This window comes from Apodemus sylvaticus, chromosome 2 (genome assembly GCF_947179515.1).
Source record: "Apodemus sylvaticus chromosome 2, mApoSyl1.1, whole genome shotgun sequence".
Lineage (NCBI taxonomy): Eukaryota > Metazoa > Chordata > Mammalia > Rodentia > Muridae > Apodemus > Apodemus sylvaticus.
In genome coordinates this window covers 58,181,872-58,201,765 of record NC_067473.1, presented here as the reverse complement: position 1 = coordinate 58,201,765, position 19,894 = coordinate 58,181,872, and the positions used below count along the sequence as shown (strand labels likewise).

Genomic DNA, 19,894 nt, shown 5'->3' with positions numbered 1-19,894 from the left:
CTAGGTGGAATATTGCCACCCGCTCTGCCTTAGAGTAGCCCTTCCACCAGAATACAAGAAGGTGCTACGCGCTCTCTACAAAGCCTGCTCCCAACAGACAGGTGGGATTCCTGCACAGTTTCAGAGTTTCCCCAAAGCTTACAAATGAAAACCATGATTTTAACAAACCTGTAGAAAATAACTGTTCAATGCAACTAACCTTGTTTCAGGGTATGGCCCGAAGGGGCTTTTAAACTGATCATCACAGAGTTCAAATGTTTTCTGTAGTTCATCTATTGTTGCAAAATACTGTTGGCCACTGACAGTAGGTATCGGTACTGGACCCCTGAAAACAGAAAGAATCCTATAGTGCTATCACATATACGTACAGGCAAAATCTTAATCCTGACCATTGTTTCTATAGAACTACACATGCCGAGAGAAATTACTCATTGAGGACTTGCCTCGCATGGCGCCTTCACTGCAGCCTAACTTGAAGATGAAACAGACATGTACTGGAAATAGCCCTCATCCATGAAATGACTGATATTGAGAATTGTGTATGTACTCCATTATATGGAGTAATTGTGTATGTACTCCATTATAACCCTCGTCCATTTAGGTCTAACCATATAGCAATATACTAATTGCTAGAAAACTGAAATAGATATTTCCCTACCTTGTTTGTGATCTAATTCTTTGAAATGGCCCATAAGTAAAACATTTCTAAAAACCTTTATTATACTCTGAGTTAAATGCTAATTATGAATACTACTTTTCCTCTATTTGGATGTGTAGGATTTATATGCCTGCTCCCTCAGATTGCCTTGCAAAGAAAAGAGTTGCTGACCATGAACAGATCTTGTGCAGTCACTGCAGCCTTGCTAACGATGCCGTGTGCACAGCAACCAACTCCACAGAAATGCACGCAAGTCTACACTACGCATCTGCCCGTGACTGTCCAGTTGGAGCTCATGTATAAAACTGCTTGAGTCCTCTGCTCATGGGTTTGAAGAGGCATGATATCTGATGCTCAGCGCTCACACAGGCTTTAGCTTCAGATGCAGTGGGGGACGCTATCCTTTAGCTGCCACCTGCCCAACCTTCCCCCCACCAGAACTTTGCATATATCATACAACCTTACATTTTGAATTAGACCACACAAAGACAACATAATGTGGAAAAAAGTAATTCTACTTTCCTTGATGTTATAGCAAATAGACAAAAATTTAATATCATTTATACTGACTAAAGATTCCCAACACGTATCACAGACAAAAGAGGCAACATTGATATTAAAAAACAAAAAACAGAAAACAAACTTCAAATGGCTTTTAAGGTTCAGCTACCTGGGATTTTGCATTCATAACATTACTAAAAAGAATTTTTGAATGCTGCACTTGACATTTGGTTATTGATCTTAGCAACTTTCTAAAACCTGGGACTTTCTCTGTTCCTCAAACATTCCATACTTGATTTTAGCCAAAAGGCCAAGACAGAGTCATTACTCAAATATTCTAAAAGGTCACATAGGAAGGAGATTTCAGAACACTGAAACCCATGACATTAATGAGAAAATAACAAGAAATATATAACCATCTCATGATCTGGTTATTTTGAGTTAAACTTAAAAAGGCTCAGTGTGCCTTTTAATACATAGTAATTAATAAAATTGTTACTGTTACAGCCAATACTACCTATGATGCTCTCACTGTGTGGTGGGCACTAAGTAAAACATTTTATACCCAGGACCAAAAGTTCATGGATTGATAAGGATGCCCTGGTCCTTGAGCTTCTGGGACTTATGGCCTAGTTTGGAAAAGAAACACTGAACATGTGACCACACAAATAATTCCCATTTTGGGGGCAGTGACAACAGACAGGGAACTCAGCAGGATGTAATTAACCTTCAGGCAAGAACGGCTGTGGTCCGGGCCAATACTTATACTCAAACCCGACAAGAAATGTTGTTTTGTTTTCAGTCAGCAAACCCACCAATTTCTAGCAGCTATAGGTATGCTGTGCCTCTTAAAACAATATATAAATGAAGAGCTACAACTTTCAGACTGTGTGTGATAGCGGACCATAAGCATTCATTTGGGTGCAGAGATCTCTGCTCATATTGATGACTGAGGGCTCATTTGGCATATGTAGACACTGGAACATCAATCTGAGATCTCCCAGGCATCAGCTAGTGTAATAAATCACTACCTTTGAAACAGAAGCGTGTGATCACGGGGAGTCTTCCCCATGAGTGCCTGCCGGGCTGTCTCATGCTGTCTTTGGAGAGACTCTCTTTCCTAGACAAGACACATGATCAGAAAATTAATGTGAAAAAGATGTCAGATGATCAAAATATCTATAATCATTTTCTCCTTATCCAAGGTTTCCAAGTACATGAAGCAGAAGGGAGGGGGCAGAGCAGACAAACACAGAAAACAATTGGCAATTATTTAATGGAAAGATAAAAACAAAATTTATAAATAAGCCAAGGACTTTATAGGCACTAAAATTTAATTTGGAATTTTTTTGGCAAATAATAATGTCTTTACTTTGTAATTTTACTTCTTGTTTATTTATTCAGAGACAATATTGATCTCACGGATCTTAGCCTGGTCTCAAACAAGTCACTACGTAGTCAAAGATGACCTTGAACTTCGGATTCTCCTTCCTTCTTTCAGTGCTAGGATTATAGACGTGTGCCACCATGCCCAGGTCCTGCAGTTCTAGGGATCAAAACCAGGTTATGTCTGCATTTTGGCAAACTCTCCTCAACTGAGCCCCATCCAAGCCCATAATATGGTAGTTTTCAGGAGTATTTCACAGTCATACGCCTGTTTGAGACAAGGTCGTGCTGCCTGGTCCTGGCTGGCCTGGAGCTGACTATGTGGATGAGCCCTGCTGCCTTTGCCCCCCAAGTACTAAGAAAACAGACATGGGCTGCCATGCCAGGCCTCGACTTTTATTTTAAATCATTCTCACGAGATTATAGACTTCTAAAGGGCGCAGGGTAAAGTTGACTTACATCTACTCAAATGAATTGAACAAATGTATTTAACCATAAGTACGGTCTGGAAACAGTGAAAATGAGAGGTTTTTTCCTTCTGCATTTCAATATCATTATCATGATAAATACTTTAAAAACACTGGGTGGCAATATAGGAATATAAAAGACATTTAAAAAAACAAGGTTCATGATTTTGGCAAAAAAAAAAAAAAAGACATGGAAAACCATAGGGCTAAAAGAGGGGGGGGGCGGAGAAAAAAAAACCATACACACAGTTTTACAACCACCACAGGGGTTTCTAGTCAGATCTTCCAATGGAATGTTGACTCATTCAAATACTGGGTCGCCCCACTTTAAGCTCCTAGATATAAAATTCTTTCTTTACTAAGGAAGACTTAGCAAGTACTTATGTGTTTTGCATAAAAGACTGTTATTTAAGAAGAGGAATATTATAGCATGTACTTTAGCAGCAAGTGCATTTGAAGTACATTAATCACTGCTTGCGATGACTTTGCCTGAAATATGCTTAGGTGCTTTGAATTTCCATTTCATGACCAGACTCCACTGTAGGTCTTCTTCATGTAAGGCTGCAGTGGGGACAGCAGCAAACATGCATGCCAGGGTACAAGCCTCAGTTAGTTACAGTGAGCCTTGGGCATTGGCTTGGTGTCGTGTGTTTTGATGTCTTTGGGGGAATTTTTTTTAAGATTAACTTTTTTTTTTTTTTAATTACAAGCATGTGCCTGCAGGAGTGGCTGTGCTCTGTCCTAATGTCATAACTGGCACACTCAGCATCCCTGCAAAAGAAGGTGCATCCCAGACACCAGATATCTCTTGGGTCACTACATTGTGACTGCATGCCCTGCACAGGGCACGGAGCTTAGACTCAATCCTTGTCTTTACTGTGCAGCAGAGTGGATGCTGTTTCCCTTTCTAAAGCTATCTGGGGTGCAACTTGTTGTTAACTGCTCCTATCCTGGAAAATGCCGTGGTTACGTGTTTGAGTTTAAAATTATTTTTAGAGCCAGACTCATGGGAGCGATCATGAGCTCATGGGACACAGGCTCTTGGATGTACCCTTGTTTCCCAAGACCATTTCCTCCTTCCTCTTTCTCTGGCCATGCATTCTGGCCTCTTAGAGAGGCCGGGGGAGAAGAAAATGTGTGTTGAGAGCTAGAAGGAGTCTGTGATGAGAAAGGAAGAAGCCCCATTCGAATCCCACAGAGTAAAATCTGTAAGTCACTCCACAGATGCATCTAATGGCTCCACGTTGAAACAGGATACCTACACACTAGCCACTCTGTAAATATTTTTTTTAGAATTATTTATGTATTCTTTCTTTTAAAATTAATACTCTTACATATGTATATGTCAAGGGAAGGTGCAGGGTGTGTTTCCATGCATGTGTGCAGGTTATAAGACTTTGTGCAGTTGCTGCCCTCTTTCCATGTTTTTTATTTAAAAGGTTTTATATATATATAATTTTCTTTCCCCTCCTTCAACTCCTGGTTCCCCACAACTCCTTACCAATCTAACTTCGTGGTTTTTATCTTTTTCTCTCTCAAAATACCTCAAAAAAAATGAAAATCAAAACAACAAGACAGAAAAATACAAAAACACAAAAGGAAACACATGGTGTTCATTTTATGTTGGCCAATTACTCATGGGCATGGGGCCTGCCCTGGAGTGGGCTTGACATACCGGGCAATGCTCTATTGGAGGAAACATATATTCCCCCTTCCCGGCAGCTATCAGTTGCAAATACCATCTTGGTTAGAGGCAGGCCTTTCTCTGTACTGGGATTTTGCCTGTTTGAAACTGTGCAGGTCTTGTGTGTGCTGTCATGGTGTCTGTGGGTTTGTATGTGCACCAGTCCTGTTGTGTCTGGACGTAGCTGTTTCTTCACAGTTTTCCAGCTTTTCTGCCACATGGATCTCTGAGCCTTGAGAAGAGCTGATGAAGACATCCCACTCAGGACTGAGTGTTCCAAAGTCTCTCACTCTGCAAGCTGTCGGTATTCCCAGCTACTGCAAGAAGTTTTGCTGTCGAGAGCTGAGCAACGCACTGATCTGAGTCCCAGCCAGTTGTCTCTCCTTCCATATTTCCAAGAGTTCCAGAGACTGAACTTAGGTCCCTCAGATTGTGTGGCCAACACCCTTACCCACTGAGCTATCTCGCTGGCTCTGTTTTTTTATTATTGAATGCCGTATGAATTCATAATGCTTTTGCCCTGAATCACACTATGCTCAAACATTTGCTGCTGCAATTTCTCTTATATTCTTTTTATTATAATGATAATTTGACGCTTGATCTAAACTGTGTCAGACCTGGGAAGATGATTCCTCCTAATGGTGTATCAACAAGGGTTATGGTTTTGGTTTCATTTTGAGGTGCTGGGGATGGGATCTCAGGTGCACATGCTAGATAGTGCTCAATCTCTGGGCTAACTGCTCCCCACTCCAAGTCTCAAAATAACTTCTGGATCTCCCATGGCCTCCACATAAAAATATATAGCAACCATAACCTCCTCCCTGCATGTTTACTGGCAACTCTAATTACACTCAGTGGGACACACACACTGGGTACACGTGGAAGGAGGGGAAACTTGTTTGGAAAAAGGAAGGCTCTAATGGGAAGGGGTGAGGGATAAGAGGGGTGAAATGGGGGATGGTAGAAACTTAAAATTCATATTATGCTTATATGAAACTGTCAAAGAACAAAAAACTAGAAGCCAAATGACAAACTCAAAACTATATAAAAAATTCTACAAGAAAGCCAGGAGCCAAAATATCCCCTCAAACCCTGGAGGGGCCTCCCCGATCTACCATTGGGTGAGGATGGACCTCCAGTGGGTAAGCTATAGGAAGTGAATGAACTAAAAATTTGAAGCTGCCTCATTGGGGCTCTTTTGTGAGGACGGCTCCCATACTGTGTTAGTTATTCTTCTGCTGCTGTAACAGAGTACCATGACAACGGGAGGGTTCATTAGGGGCTTATGGTTCCAGGGGCCCATCAGCACCACAGAGAGAGAGAGAGGGGAGAGAAGAGAGAGGAGAGAGAGGGGGGGGGAGACCCACAGAGGGATCCAATTGAGGATCAAGTATTCAGATGTCTGCAGATATTGGAGGGACATCTCACTCCAACCACCACATGCACCAAGAGCAGCTGAGGAGAATGGAATACAAATTTAATTGGACAAAATCAACAGAAAAAAGAATGGTCTAAACTGAGGAGGAGCTCAGGTAGTGGACACTGCCAGGAAATCTCAGGAGGAGAGCTGCCATTGATTTTAGGGTTGTTTGGAGGCACCATGGACACTTCATAAACTCTGAGAAAATTAATTTCACATAGATGGGTGACAGAAGATATCTAGTTAAGTTCCATATGCAGTTATCCTGAGAGGAAACATAAAGCCAAACAACCAGCCCATCAGAAAAAGCTTTCATATAAAACAGATTAAAATCTGTAACCTGCTGTTTCAAAGTAAACACAAAGACATAAGTAAAAGACACAAGGCATCAAAAAACAAATAAAATTATAATTAAAAGCCTATAAATGGGGTGGCAGAACTCAGGAATGAACTAGAAATACAAGGGGAAAGATCACTAGAGAAACAACTAAATCAGAAGAAATACAAGAATGAAGAGGGGAGGGAGGGAGAGGGAGAGAATTAAGAGAACTAGAAAGTGAAGAGAAAAAAAAAAAAAAATCTCTGAAAATCCAAAAGTAAAAGCTTAAGGATCTGAGAGAAAAGGACAGATATTTCAGGTGTGGAGACTCAACACACAAATGCTAAGCACACGTGACAGGAAAAAGGAATACTACAATGTGAAAACAATGCCTACGAGTGTAACAGATAGGCATTGGCTTTTCAATAGTTTTTTCTGTAAACTGAATAAATTCATACTACTGGATACTCAGGCATAGTCTAATGGGTGTTAAGCATATGTATACTTCAGAATTAATAAAAAAAAATACAGCCTGTGTAGCTGTCGCACAGCCTTAAACAGTGTGGTGGTGCATGAGAATGAACGACCCACCCCTAGCTGAGAGGATACCAGGCATTGACAGCAGCCTGAGAGGAAGAGTTGTCAAGAGGAAGAGACTCGGTGGGCTGACCACACATCCACTGAAGACCACACATCCACTGAAGAACACACATCCACTGAAGAACACACACCCACTGAAGACCACACACCTACTGAAGACCACACACCCACTGAAGACCACATATCCACTGAACACCACACACCCACTGAACATCACACACCCACTGAACACCACACATCCAATAATTACCAGGCAGTGCAAAATGTACTTAATGGGGCTTGAAAAAAAATCAACAGAAGACTCAGAATCAGGGAGGGAAGAGGGCGAGGTGCAGCAGGGAGGAGTTGGGGGAGGGTGAATATGATCAAAATGGTTTCTATGAAATTCTCAAAGAACTAATTTTTAAAGAAAAACAAGAGAAAAAAGAAAATGTCATCTAAAAAGCATATTTCAGTTTTCATAACGGGCTTATTGTATTAGTATTGTTATTCAGGGGCTGTTCTCATGATGTGGGCTAGAGCAGAAGAGTAATTTAATGGGCTATCATAATCCTATCATCGCCTAGGTCTCTGAGAAGCCTTTGGGAAAGATTCTCAGTGTGCAAGAAAGATAAAGGTGTAATAGAAAAAGCAAAACTCACGAGGCTCTGAATTTTAATTAGAAATATCAGGTTGAACTCATGGAATATTTTATCTGGCCAGGGAAAAGGACCAGAGGGCAGAGACTATAGATCAGTGGGAGAAACTCACTAGCATGAACAGGGCCCTGCGTCTGCTTCCTAGTGTCTTTTCCCCTCAAGAGTCCCAGAAGTAATGGCTACCCCAATAGCAACGGGCATCCCTGATGACCACAATGCCTCACTTAAGGAAACCGAGACTGCTTACTGTAAAAACTGCTCTGAGTTGTCTTGGTTACTTTTCTGTTGCTGTGTTAGAATTCCCAGACAAAAGCAAGTTATGGAAGAGAAGGCTTTATTTGGGCTTATGTGTCCAGAGGGACATATGTCATCATAGCAGGGCAAGATATGGCTTCAGGCAGAGAAGGTGTGGTGGCAGGAGTAGGGGCTGGCCGGTGACATCTCATTCACACTCAGGAAGCAGAGAATGAAAGGTGGGGCCAGGCTGTAAACCCCAAGGCCTGCACCAGGGACCGGCTGCCTTCAACAACAAGGCTCTACTTCCTAACCTGTGATTCCACAGCACCCCAGCAGCACCACCAGATGGGGACCAGGTGCTCACACAGACATTCAACAACAGGTCTGTGCCAGGTAACACACAAGAACACGGGCTAGCTTGCTATGCCAAATGGCAAGGCTGCTACCAAAGACTCCATCTCAAGAAGGTCAGCTAGAAAAGGCTGTCCCTGACCAAAGGGTGAGATCATTTGAATCCTGATATGGGTTAAAAGTGCAAAAAGTCGTGTCTTTTAAATACGCTTAAATCAAAGTATGCTCACTTACACTACTGTTCGTAGTTTATTATGTATTTGACATTTTACACATTTGGATTTCAGGTTTAGGGCAGCTGTGGCTGACGCTGCTTAATAATACTCTGTACTCCTGGTGTGCATGCCTCCCCCTTCTGTTGAGTATACGTCAGGAATGTCTGCACTGAGGCACGGGGCACATGTATGTTCAATGGCAGGATGTCCAGCTGCCGTCCACACACACTGTTTAACCTCCCATCCATTGTCGTGGAACAGTTTTCACTGTCATGTCCTAAAAGTCTGTTTTATAATTTACTGCTTTCAGTTTATTCTTACAAGCATCTCAATGTGACTATAACCCGCATTGTCTTGTGGTCATGCATCACTGCTCACCTAGGCATTTTGTGTGTTTGTGCATGTTTCCTATGAATTATACGTTTTGTCCTTAGTAACCAGTAAGGGTTCTTTATGTATTGTGGGTACAAATATTGTTACTTATACATCACATGTACCTTGGTGTGGTTTGCCATTTTAAAGTTTAATGCCACTTTTATTAGCAGAAGTTCTTAATTTAAATTTTATTACATTTGTTTATTCATTTAGTGCGTATGCATGTGTGCCTCAGGGTACGTGTGGAGGACAGAGAACAACTTTCCTGGGTCAGTTCTCTTTTTCCACCAAAAGGGTTTCAGGGATTGAACTCTGGTCCTCCTGGTCAGAGCCAGAGCCATCTCCCCTGCCCAGAAGTTCTTGATTTATTGTAATTCGGTGTTGCTACGTTTTCTTTTAGTTATCATTGTTTGCGTTTCTATTTAAGAAACTATTCATGGTCATAAGAATCTCTCTTACATTATCTTTTAGAAGTACTGTTTTGCTTTTCTCGTTTATGAGATTGTGTAGATTACATAGATGGCAAACGCCTTAGGTTTTGTGTGTGGTGTAGGACTTCGGTAAATGTAATCCCTCATTTGTAAGCAGCTAATTCTACCAAAGGTCTCATCTTCTTCCTGCCATGCTCGCACAGGTCAGTCCCATGTTCGCACAAGTTTGTCTCTGAGAGAGTGCTAGCATTTCCATACAAATATTAAAATGAATTTCACAAAGAGCTGTGGGAATTTTTGACTGGCTCACATTATACCTATACATTTGAAGAGAGCTGACATGTGTTCAGTGGCAATTCTTGTAATTCATAAATGTGACAGTTTTTTCCTAAATAATACTTTATATTTTCATATGTAGAGGCATTATACATCTTTTCATGAGATTTATTATTAACCTTTTTACTTTTAGATCCTAGTCAAAACACATTTTAGGGAGCTATGAAGATGGCCCAGGGCAGGGGTGGTTAGGAAAAGTTGCTGCATTCATAGAAGCCCGGGGTTTGTCTCCTTCCCAGCCCCAACATGGCAGATCACCACCATCTGTAATTCCAGCACCAAGAGCTCCCTCCTCCTTCTTTAAGATTTCTTTCTATTTTCTGTGGATAAGTAAATACCTGAGTGTGTGTGTGAGTGTGAGTGTGTGTGTATATGAGTGTGTATGTGAGTGTGTGTTTGAGTGTGTGTGTGTGTGTGTGTGTGTGTGTGTGTGTGTTCTTCTGGAACTAGAATTACAGGTTGTTGTGAGCCAGCATGTGGGCAATGGGAATTGAATCTGGGCTCTCTGCCAGAGCAGCAAGTGCTCTTAATGACTGAGCGTCTCTCCAGCCTCTTCCTGCAGACCCTTTATGTCTTCCTTAATATAACTGAGGTACAACAAACGAAAAGTTTCCTTACATTTTTATATTAAACATCTTAGTTGCATGTGCATTTAAAGAAAGATTATTATCATTACATAGTATTAACATCCTTTTTTATGACATTTCTCTGTATGTGTGGACCATGGCATGCATGTGGAGGTAAAAGGAAAATCTACTCAAGGCAGTTCCTTCCCTCCAGCATGTGGGCTCAGGGATCAAGTCAGATGGCCGGCGGTTACGAGTGTCTTTACTCATTGAGCCAATCTCTTCTCCTCTCTTCTCCTCTCTTCTCCTCTCTTCTCCTCTCTTCTCCTCTCTTCTCCTCTCTTCTCCTCTCCTCTCCTCTCTTCTCCTCTCTTCTCCTCTCCTCTTTTCTCCTCTCTTCTCCTCTCTTCTCCTCTCCTCTCTTCTCCTCTCTTCTCCTCTCTTCTCTCCTCTCCTCTTTCTTTTCCTTTCTTTTTTCTCTTCTCTTCTCCTCTCCCCTCCCTTCCCCTCCCCTCTTTACCCTCCCCTCCCTCCCTTACCCTCCCCTCCCCTCCCCTTATCTCCTCTCCTCTCCTCTTTTCCTTTAGACATGGTCTCTCTTCATAACCCTGGTTGTCCTGAAACTTGCTATGTAGACCAGGCTGACCTCTAACTCAGAAAAATCCATCTGACTCTGTACCCTAAGTGCTAGGCTTAAAAGTGCACACCATGCCTAGCCTATTTTTATATTTTCTTTCTTCTCCTTTGAAACTAAGATAGTTCTGGTTAGAATGCAAAGAAATTGGGATTGATGAGGACATATTCATGTAACTAGTTCTTATTTTTCCTGTATAGCTCTCTCTGCCCTCTTTCCTTCTTTCCCTTTTTTAAGACATATGGTCCACCACCTCTCTTGTTCCTCCTTACTTCACTAAGCCTCCTCTTACTCTCATAATCTCCTTTCTGCTTTCATATCTCTCTCTCTCTCTTTCTCTCTCTCTCTCTCTCTCTCTCTCACGCACACGCATGCATGCACATACACACACATGCACACATACACACACACATACAGAGGCAGAGACAGAGAAAGACACATGCACAGAATAGTGTTCACATATGAAATATTCAGTAATAGTCTAAGGCTTGAGTCTTGATGGTTTCACTCAACACTGACCTCCTTTTCCATCCATTTCCTAGGAATGACATTATCTCATTCTTCCCTAGAGATTAATAAGATTTCATTGTGTACATATACCACATCATCTTTATACATTCCTTTTGATGGACATGTAGCATGGATGCATGTTTTGGCTATTGTGAATTATGTGGCAATAAACACAGATGTGTAAAATTGCTCTGTGGTATGCTGCCTCAGAATCTGTCAGGTACACAGCCAGGGGTTAACAGTTGAGTCATACAGTAGTTCTATTTGGAGTTATGTGACAAACATCCGTACTGATTTCTACAGTGGCTCTCTTAGTTTGCATTGCCTTTAGCATATATCAGACCTGCCCACCCACTTCCTTGACAGCATTTATTGTCATTTGTGTTCTTGATATTGGCCATTCTGATTTGGACAAGCGAGAATCTCAGAGTGGTTTTCATTTGCATTTTCCTAAACTAAGGATCCTTACTTTTTCAAATATGTTTTGGCCATTTGTATTTTTTTTTTTGAGAACTTCCTGTTAATGTCATTATTCCCCTTAAACTGACTGGATAGGTTTTGTGTGTGTGTGTGTGTTTAATTCTTGGAGATTTTTAAAAATAGATCCTAGATAGTAATCCAATTGCTTTCGAACCTTTTGGCTAAGCCCAGGAGTAGCTATCAATCCCTCATCTGACGTAGAGTTGACAAAGATTATTTCCCATTCTGTAACTGACTCTCTGCTCTGTCAAATATAATTATTTCCTTTTCTGTGTAAAAATTTCAATTTTTTTTGCAATCCCGCTATCAACTCTTGGGCTGTTTGCTGTGCCACTACAGTCCTTTTCAGGAAGTCCCAGCAGGCCTGTCTCTCTACCCTGGGGCCTTTCCCGGTGCATCTAGCAGTTCCAGAGTTTGGGTCTTACATTCAGATTTTTGTGCAGGGTATGCAGTATCTAGTTTCTTTTTCCAGGGTGTTTTGTAGTCCAGGCTGGCTTTGAACTTACTACACAACTTCTGGTCCTCCTGCCCCTACCTCCCAGGTGTTAGGATTATAGCCATGGGCTACCATGCCCGATTTTATGTAGTGTTGGGATTGAACTCATGGTTTTATAAATGCCAGGCAAACACTCTAGCAACTGAACCCTATTCCCGGCTCACGAGTCTCATCCTTTGCCATGTGAACACCCAGTCTTCCCAGCACAGTGCTGAAGGGGCTGTTTTGTTGATGCTATAGTTGTTGCAATATGTTTAACACTTTTGTCAAAGATCAGATGACTGTAGCCTAGCTATGTGAGCATATTTCAGAGTCCAGTATTCCACTCCACTGGTTCATGTGTTTGTCATGTGAACCATGCTGGGGTTGTTACTGTAGCTTCATAGGATGCACCCTGAGATTGGTCATTGTGATGTCTCCAGCACTGCTCTTTCTGCTGAAGATTGCTTTGGCTATTCAGGGTCTTTGTGCTCCCATGTGAACATCGGGTTGTTTTTTTTTTTTTCCCCGAGCTCTGTGAAGAACATCATTAGAATTTTGGTGAAAACTTAATTTAATCTCTAGATTGCTTTCTGTAATATGACCATTTTCATGTCATCAGTTTTTCAGGTTCATGACCATGGGAGGCATTTCCATTTTCTAGCATCTTCCTTAGCTATTTCTTTAGTGTTTTAACGTTTTCATAGAGGACTTTCACTTCCTTTATTAAATTTATCCTTAATTATTTTAAAAAATCATTATTATTTGTGTGTGGAGGAGTGGCGTGTACAGTATGCGTCTGGGTAAGTCTGTGGAGTCTATTCTCATCTTCTAGCATTAGGTGTGTGCTGGGATTGAGCTTTCAGTGCAAGCACCCACCCCTGCGGAGCTATCTCACTGGCCCAGTACTTTTTAAAGTTTAACAGTTTTCAATGAAAACATGGACATATTAAATCTACAATCAAAACACCAAAAGGCACAAAAATATCTACCTTTTTCCTTTTAGATATTTTGAGATAGATTTTTGATATACAAAAATTGTAATTACGTTCTCCATCCCACTAAAACCTTCCGACAACATGTAGAAACTTCCCTTTGGCATGGCAATGGGGAAAGGTAGCATCCCCTTAGAGCCAGGCGGTGAGAGCACACACCTTTAATCTCAGCACTCAGGAGGCAGAGGCAAGAGGATCTCTTGAGTTTGAGGCTAGCCTGGTCTACAGAGTGAGTTCCAGGTCAGCCACAGCTACATAGAGAAACCCAGGCTGAAAAAAAAAAAAAAACAAAAAAGGAGAAAAAGAAAGAATAAAAAGCCCCTATAGATTGCAAATGCTGTGTGAAGGCAGCATGGTCCATCTCTCCATCCATAGTGACCATCTCTCAAGGGGACTGATGGTCAATTCTTAGAGGATGTCATTTGCTTTCTATGAAAAGTCCTTGCTACACTGGACCTCCTCTTGGGTATAGGGAAGCAAAGGGGCTTTGCACACCATTGCCATCACTGATTGGTAAATGCATACTCTAACATATGATGCAATGCACACACATACCCATTACCCACTGTGCTAAAGGGGGTGCCCTGAGAAGGCGGAGGAAACTGGCACAGTACTTTTCAACAGCAGGTGACCATGGCAACTGCCCCTTCCCTCATCTGTCACCACCTAGATCACCCCTTCTACCTACACATCACCTTTACTGTACCTTTCTTCCCTGTGGTGACAGTGATAATGGGGCTGAATCACAGCTAAGAGCACTGACTGGGGCTTTTATGTGTTTTTGTCCCCGGCTCCTGGTACCTGGTCTGGTGGCCATGACCTGAGAAAAGCCATCTCAAAAGCACGAGCAGTTTCTAATAGATCATACTGCCTGACCCCATTTAAATAAACGTTGACTATGCAAACCATGAATGTACACTTGCAGGCAAAGCATGCATGTCAGTGGTGTGTATTCTGAACGGTGTGAATCAGGTTGCAGTGCAGCACTACCTCACTGTGGCATGGGGTAGACCTGGTTGTCAGGGCATGTGTCAGCATGAATGAGTAAGGGTGTCCGTGATGTCATGTATGGAACTTTAAACCCTGGATGCCGAAGCTACAGGGGGGAGGTTTGAGAACTTTTGTCTGAGAGCCTCAACTCTTAGAAATAACACAGCATATCTTTCAAGAAAGCCAGGGTGTCAAGGGCATGTGAGGAAACCGTGTACTGACAGGAAGGGTCCTGAATGTCCCAGAACCAGAATGACAGAGGGCAGCGGGTACTCCATGTTAGGGTAGCCTTACCTGTTCATTTCTACCAGATATTCCAGGGGATGGAGAGATCACAGGACTACCTAAGACCCTACGAAAGAGAGAGAGAGAGAGAGAGAGAGAGAGAGAGAGAGAGAGAGAGAGAGAGAGAGAGAGGCAGGCCAGTAGGAAAGGAGAGAATATGGGGAAAGCCAAAACCAGCAGCTTGAAAAGAAATCCAGGAACTTACAAGAACATCTCCAAAGTTACCATGTAATCTGAAGAAGGCTGGTTCTTCTGAAACCTCCCAGAATAGCCAGAAGCCTTTGGATTCTTAATCCAAAGATGGAGAGTGGTCTCCACTGCTAATGGATGATGTTCGATTTCTTGTAAATCCCGGTGAGCAGGCATAATTCTAGATTTGTCTGACTTATATGGCTTCCCTGAACTCAAGCATCGTGACACCAGTTCCCGTTCTTTACAGACACTTATGAGCTCACGTACACGTGGCTGACTCTAAGAGGCCATCATCTGTAGCCCTTGCACTGGGGGGACTTGCAGAGTCTAGTCAGGCTTGAGAGGCGTGGCTAAGGAGTCAGTCAGACTTTACCCTTGTCTTAAGCAGTGTGAACTGAAGAACTAGAGGGAAGCTGTGGGAATGTGGGAGTGCTTCTGTGTGAGGAGGTGAGAGGGGCAGGCCTACCCTCAAAGTCAGTGCAAGAGGCCACACAGAAAAGCCAAGCAGAAACATCTGTTTCATGCCCTCAGAATTCCCAACAACTGTCATGGCTTACAGAAGGCTCAAGCAGGTCCCTTTCCACCACAGCACAAGACCTGAACCATTGATTCTTTTGACCACTGATCTTGGTTCTGACTTTGGAAGGTCGTGTGCTAACTTGCTTTGAACAAGCTGGCTTTAAGCTGACAACCAGAAACTCAGTACCATCTTAGATTTTCTATTACTGTGAAGAGACACCACGATCACAGCAACTATTTATTCATTTATTCATTCATTCATTTATTTATTTGCATTGTTTGTTTGTTTATGTGCATTGTGGTATTTTGCTTGAATTACAGACAGCTGTGAACTGTCATGTGGGTGCTGGGAATTGATCCCAGGTCCTCTGGAAGAATAGCCAGTGCTCTTTACCACTTAGCTGTCTCTCCAGCCCTGGCTCTTAGAAAAGGAACACATTTCATTGGGGCTGGCTTACAGTTTCAGAGGGTTAGACCATTATAGTCAGGGCGGGAAGCATGGCAGTGTCCAGGCAGACATGGTGCTAGAGAAGGAGCTGAGAGTTCTACATTTTGACCCACAGACAGCAAGTAGAGACTGTGTGCCACACTAGGTCTAGCTTGACCATATGAGACCTCAAAGCCCACTTCCACAGTGACACACTTCCTCCAACAAAACCACACCCACTTCAACAAGGCCACACCTCCTAATAGTGCCACTCCCTATGGGCCAACCATTCACACACATGACTATTCACACCACCACAGGTTTATTCTGTAACTGTAAGTATCTGCATTTCCAAATCATTACATAAAAAGTTATTACTTGTGAAAATGAGCACAACCTACTCTGAACCCGTATTAGACATTCCTACATGGGCCGATTTCCAGATGTTTCCAGAGGGCTGAGTTGGGACAATGTTACAGGCCTGCTTTATACAGCACTGTCATAAAACACACTTCTGGAGTGGACTTGCTTTTTTTCCCAGACACTCATAGTCATCTCCCAGCTCAGAGCAACTTGCCCCTTGAAATACACCTTTTGCTGTGTTTGTTTTATTACGGTGCTTTCCTACTGCAAAACAGAGAGTTGGATGCCGTGGTTTTACTGGAAGCCTGAGAAAATGGTACTAAAAAACTTACATTGAAAATTCAATTTTAAAGACAGTAACTATTCCTAGAGATTGGATTGCAGGGAGAGAAAGAATCTTGTCCAGCTCACAGATGTGAGAGAATAGTTTAAGAAAACTTAATAATCACCAAATTCTCCCCCTCACCCACCCTTCCCCACTCCCACCCCCAACCCTGGTTTTTAAATAGGGTCTCACTATGTAATCTCAGTGGGTCTCAAACTCAAGAGTTCTACCTGTCTGTGCCTCCCTGGTGCTGAGATTAAAGGCGTGCGCCAACATGTTCGGACCCTGAACCCTTTCATGGTTCTATAACCACTTCTACCCCGCCTGCCCTGCCCTTACCACTGGTGACTTTTTGGATGAAAGTTTGGCCCATAATTTAGTAATGTAGTTTCTGTCTGTTGAGTCCAAGAATTCAAACGTACTGGACTTCCTAGAATACTCTTCGGATTTCAGGTAAGATGTCTTAATATCTGGTGAGGAAAACATAAATTTGTGAATGAAACATACAAGAGAAAATTTCTTGATGTGACAGCAACATTTTATATTTTATCTGTTTAAACACAAGAAATTGTGTACTTAAAGTTTGTTCATTTCTACTTGAAAATAAGATACATTTTACAGTAACGATAAAATTAATGTTAGCCTAGAGCACCCAGGAGGCACGACCCCTTGGAAGGTAACCAGTACTCAGCACAGGTTTGGTATTAATACTAATGTGAAGAATGTAATAAAAAATAAACAAGAATGGCTTTTAATATTTAAAGTTACCCTTATACTTTTATCTAGCCTTCTGAAAGCCTAGAAAATTAAAACATGTAATTCTAAGAAGATTAAGTTCAATGGAACAACAATTATTCATAATTTATATTGAACCTTTCCTTTAAACATTAGAAAATGTTTAGATATAGAATACACATTTCTAGTCATGCTCATTTAAGATATGCCCTGGGTTTCAGGCATTTGAGATGTATGGAAGCATTGACCATGAAACATTGACCAATGTTCCATGTATGGAATATTGCTTACAAAATGCTAAAATAAATAACTCCCACAAGTATCTTTAGTTAATATGCTTAATTAAGAGATGTAGGAAACTAGTCCTCACCCAAGACAAAAGGAAACATTTATGTATAGGAGAAGCATGTTTTGTATCAGGAAAGAAACAGTTCTAGGTGAATGTGAGAAGTCAGAAATAGGCAAATGGGCGTAGATGCCCAGAAGTCAGAGGTCCCGGGGCCTGAAGCTCACACCCCCGATATAAGATGGAAGGCAGGTTCTCTGAGCTGGGAAGACAAGGCCTGGGCTCTTTGACATGGTGAGAAGCTGCAAAGAAGGTATCTGGAAGTCAGCCCACAAATGGAAGAACTGTACACACAGCTGGCCCGAGGATAGAAATACCTGTAAAACCATGAGACCTCGAGGCTAGTGTTTAGAGTGATGGCTTACCACTCACAGAGCCTTTGGTGTGACCCCAGCTCTGAGAAGCTGGGCATGGTGGTGTCCATTTACTTATAAGTCCTGTTCTTGAGACGTTGAGATAGGAGGGTCAAAAGTTAAAGGTTATCCTCAGCAAAAAGAGAACTTGAGGCCAGGCTAGACTATGTGAGATGCAGTCTCAAGGAAAACACTAGAGGAGAAGGGGGTGGGGTGAGGTGGGGGAAGAGCAGGGAACTGTCCTTTGTGTATTTGTGCTGTGTGCTGGGACTGAATATGAACTTGAACCCAATTGTGATCATCTAAAACTACTAAAAGAAAACGAACACTACTGCGAAGTAATCCTGACAGGAAAGTCTAGAATTCTGAATCCCAGCACCTGTAGGAGCAGAGAGTGATTCTCTGGTGCAGGAGATGGTCCGGGCACAAAGCCCAGAAATTCTAGGTAAGGAGGAATCTCAAGAGGTACATTAAGGTAACCATACTTATCACAACAAACTGATCAAAAGGAAGTGCATGTGGAAAAATCCTTCCCCGAGTCTTCTTGGTAACAGTCATTCGATCCATATTTCTGGAGAACCTACCACTCGGTGGATGTCTTTGTGGATGATGGAGACAAAGGAATAAACAGAAACTCCTTAACCTGGGGGACTTTACTAAGGCTACAGGCAGACAAATAACACATTTTTAAAGGTTAGGTGATAAATACAATGAAGTCAGATAAAGGGATAGAGACAGCATGGTGGTCAGAAGAAATCCTCTGAGGGTAATGGGGAGAGAAGGAAATTCTCTATACGGTGGAGAGATTGTCAGAAGTTTAAAGATCTAAAAGAAGAAAACATTTAAATACCTTGAGCGGCAGGAAATGAACATGAGGCATGGAATCAGTATTCTACAAAGAGGCAGATGTATGGTTAGCCCGAGTATCAGTGTTAAGAATTCACTGCTTGTGTAGACTGGAATGTATAGTATACAGATACCCATAACTGGACGATGTGCAGAGAGCAAGAGAACATGAACCCTCAGCCCTAAATGGGTTTCCATTAAATCCTTCTCTGAGGGTTAAGGGAACTCTGAGGAAGAGGGGGCATAATGATTGGGAGAGCCAGATGGGATAGTGGACCCCCCCCCCCAAAAAACAAGGCCTTCTAGATGCAACAGGGCTGACACACATATGGACACAGACTGTGGTAGCATGCACAGGGGCCTGCTCAGGTCTGGGCCCGATGCAGTCCTAGTGCTGAGAGGCCCCATGCCTAATCCAAACGCTGTCTGTCTTCAATAGATAACTAGTTGCAAAGGAAAAATTAGCTTTCTCCAATGGAGTCCCACTGGGTATACAAAGCATACTAAGGGTATGGTATGCCCAGCAGTAGATGGCTAACACAAATAAACTCGTGTGTGTGTGTGTGTGTGTGTGTGTGTGTGTGTGTGTGTGTGCATACATGTATGTACGTGTGTGTATGTGTGTGTGTTTGTGTGTATGTGTATGTGTGTGTTGGTTTGTTGTTGTTTGTTTTATCTTACAAGTCTTCTGCTTATATAAAAACAAAACATTTTATGTTATATAAAATAGTTTCCCATTTTGTATTTTCATGGGATTTCTGTGTGTGGAAGTGTGTGTTATCTCTGCAGCTGCATATTTCTTGTGTTTTCTCTTTGGATTTTTTCTATTGGTTTTGTCTTATTTTGATTTGTTTGTTTTTATTTTATCTTATTTTTATTATTTTTAGGTGCCCATTTCTTTCTAATAAGAGAAAGAAAGGAAGGAAGGAAGGAAGGAAGGAAGGAAGGAAGAAAGAAAGAAAGAAAGAAAGAAAGAAAGAAAGAAAGAAAGAAAGAAAAAGAGAAAGAGAGAAAGAAGAGGAAGAAACAAAGGATACAAATTTGGAATTTGGGTAGGTGGGTAGGTGAGGAGAATCTGGGAAAGGAAACCATAATCAGGCTATTTTTTATGAAAACATTATTTTCAATTAAAAAACAACCAGACTTCAGTGCTGAGGTTGGAGAGATGGCTCAGTGTTTGCCATAGATGCGTAAAATCTGAATTTGATTCCTTAGCGCCCACACAAGCCTGCTGT

The 19,894-nt window shown here is 42.0% G+C and overlaps 1 protein-coding gene across 1 annotated transcript in view; it reads right to left on the bottom strand.

Moving 5' to 3' along the window:
• The window catches only part of Lrguk (leucine rich repeats and guanylate kinase domain containing), a 102,196-nt gene that overhangs the window by 2,263 nt on the left and 80,039 nt on the right, over window positions 1–19,894 (bottom strand). The window contains exons 16-18 of the mRNA XM_052172464.1: window positions 16,719–16,849; window positions 2,191–2,279; window positions 200–325 (exon numbers count right to left, since the gene is read on the bottom strand). Coding sequence (XP_052028424.1) covers window positions 200–325; window positions 2,191–2,279; window positions 16,719–16,849 — 346 coding nt within the window. The remainder of the gene's footprint in view (window positions 1–199; window positions 326–2,190; window positions 2,280–16,718; window positions 16,850–19,894) is intronic.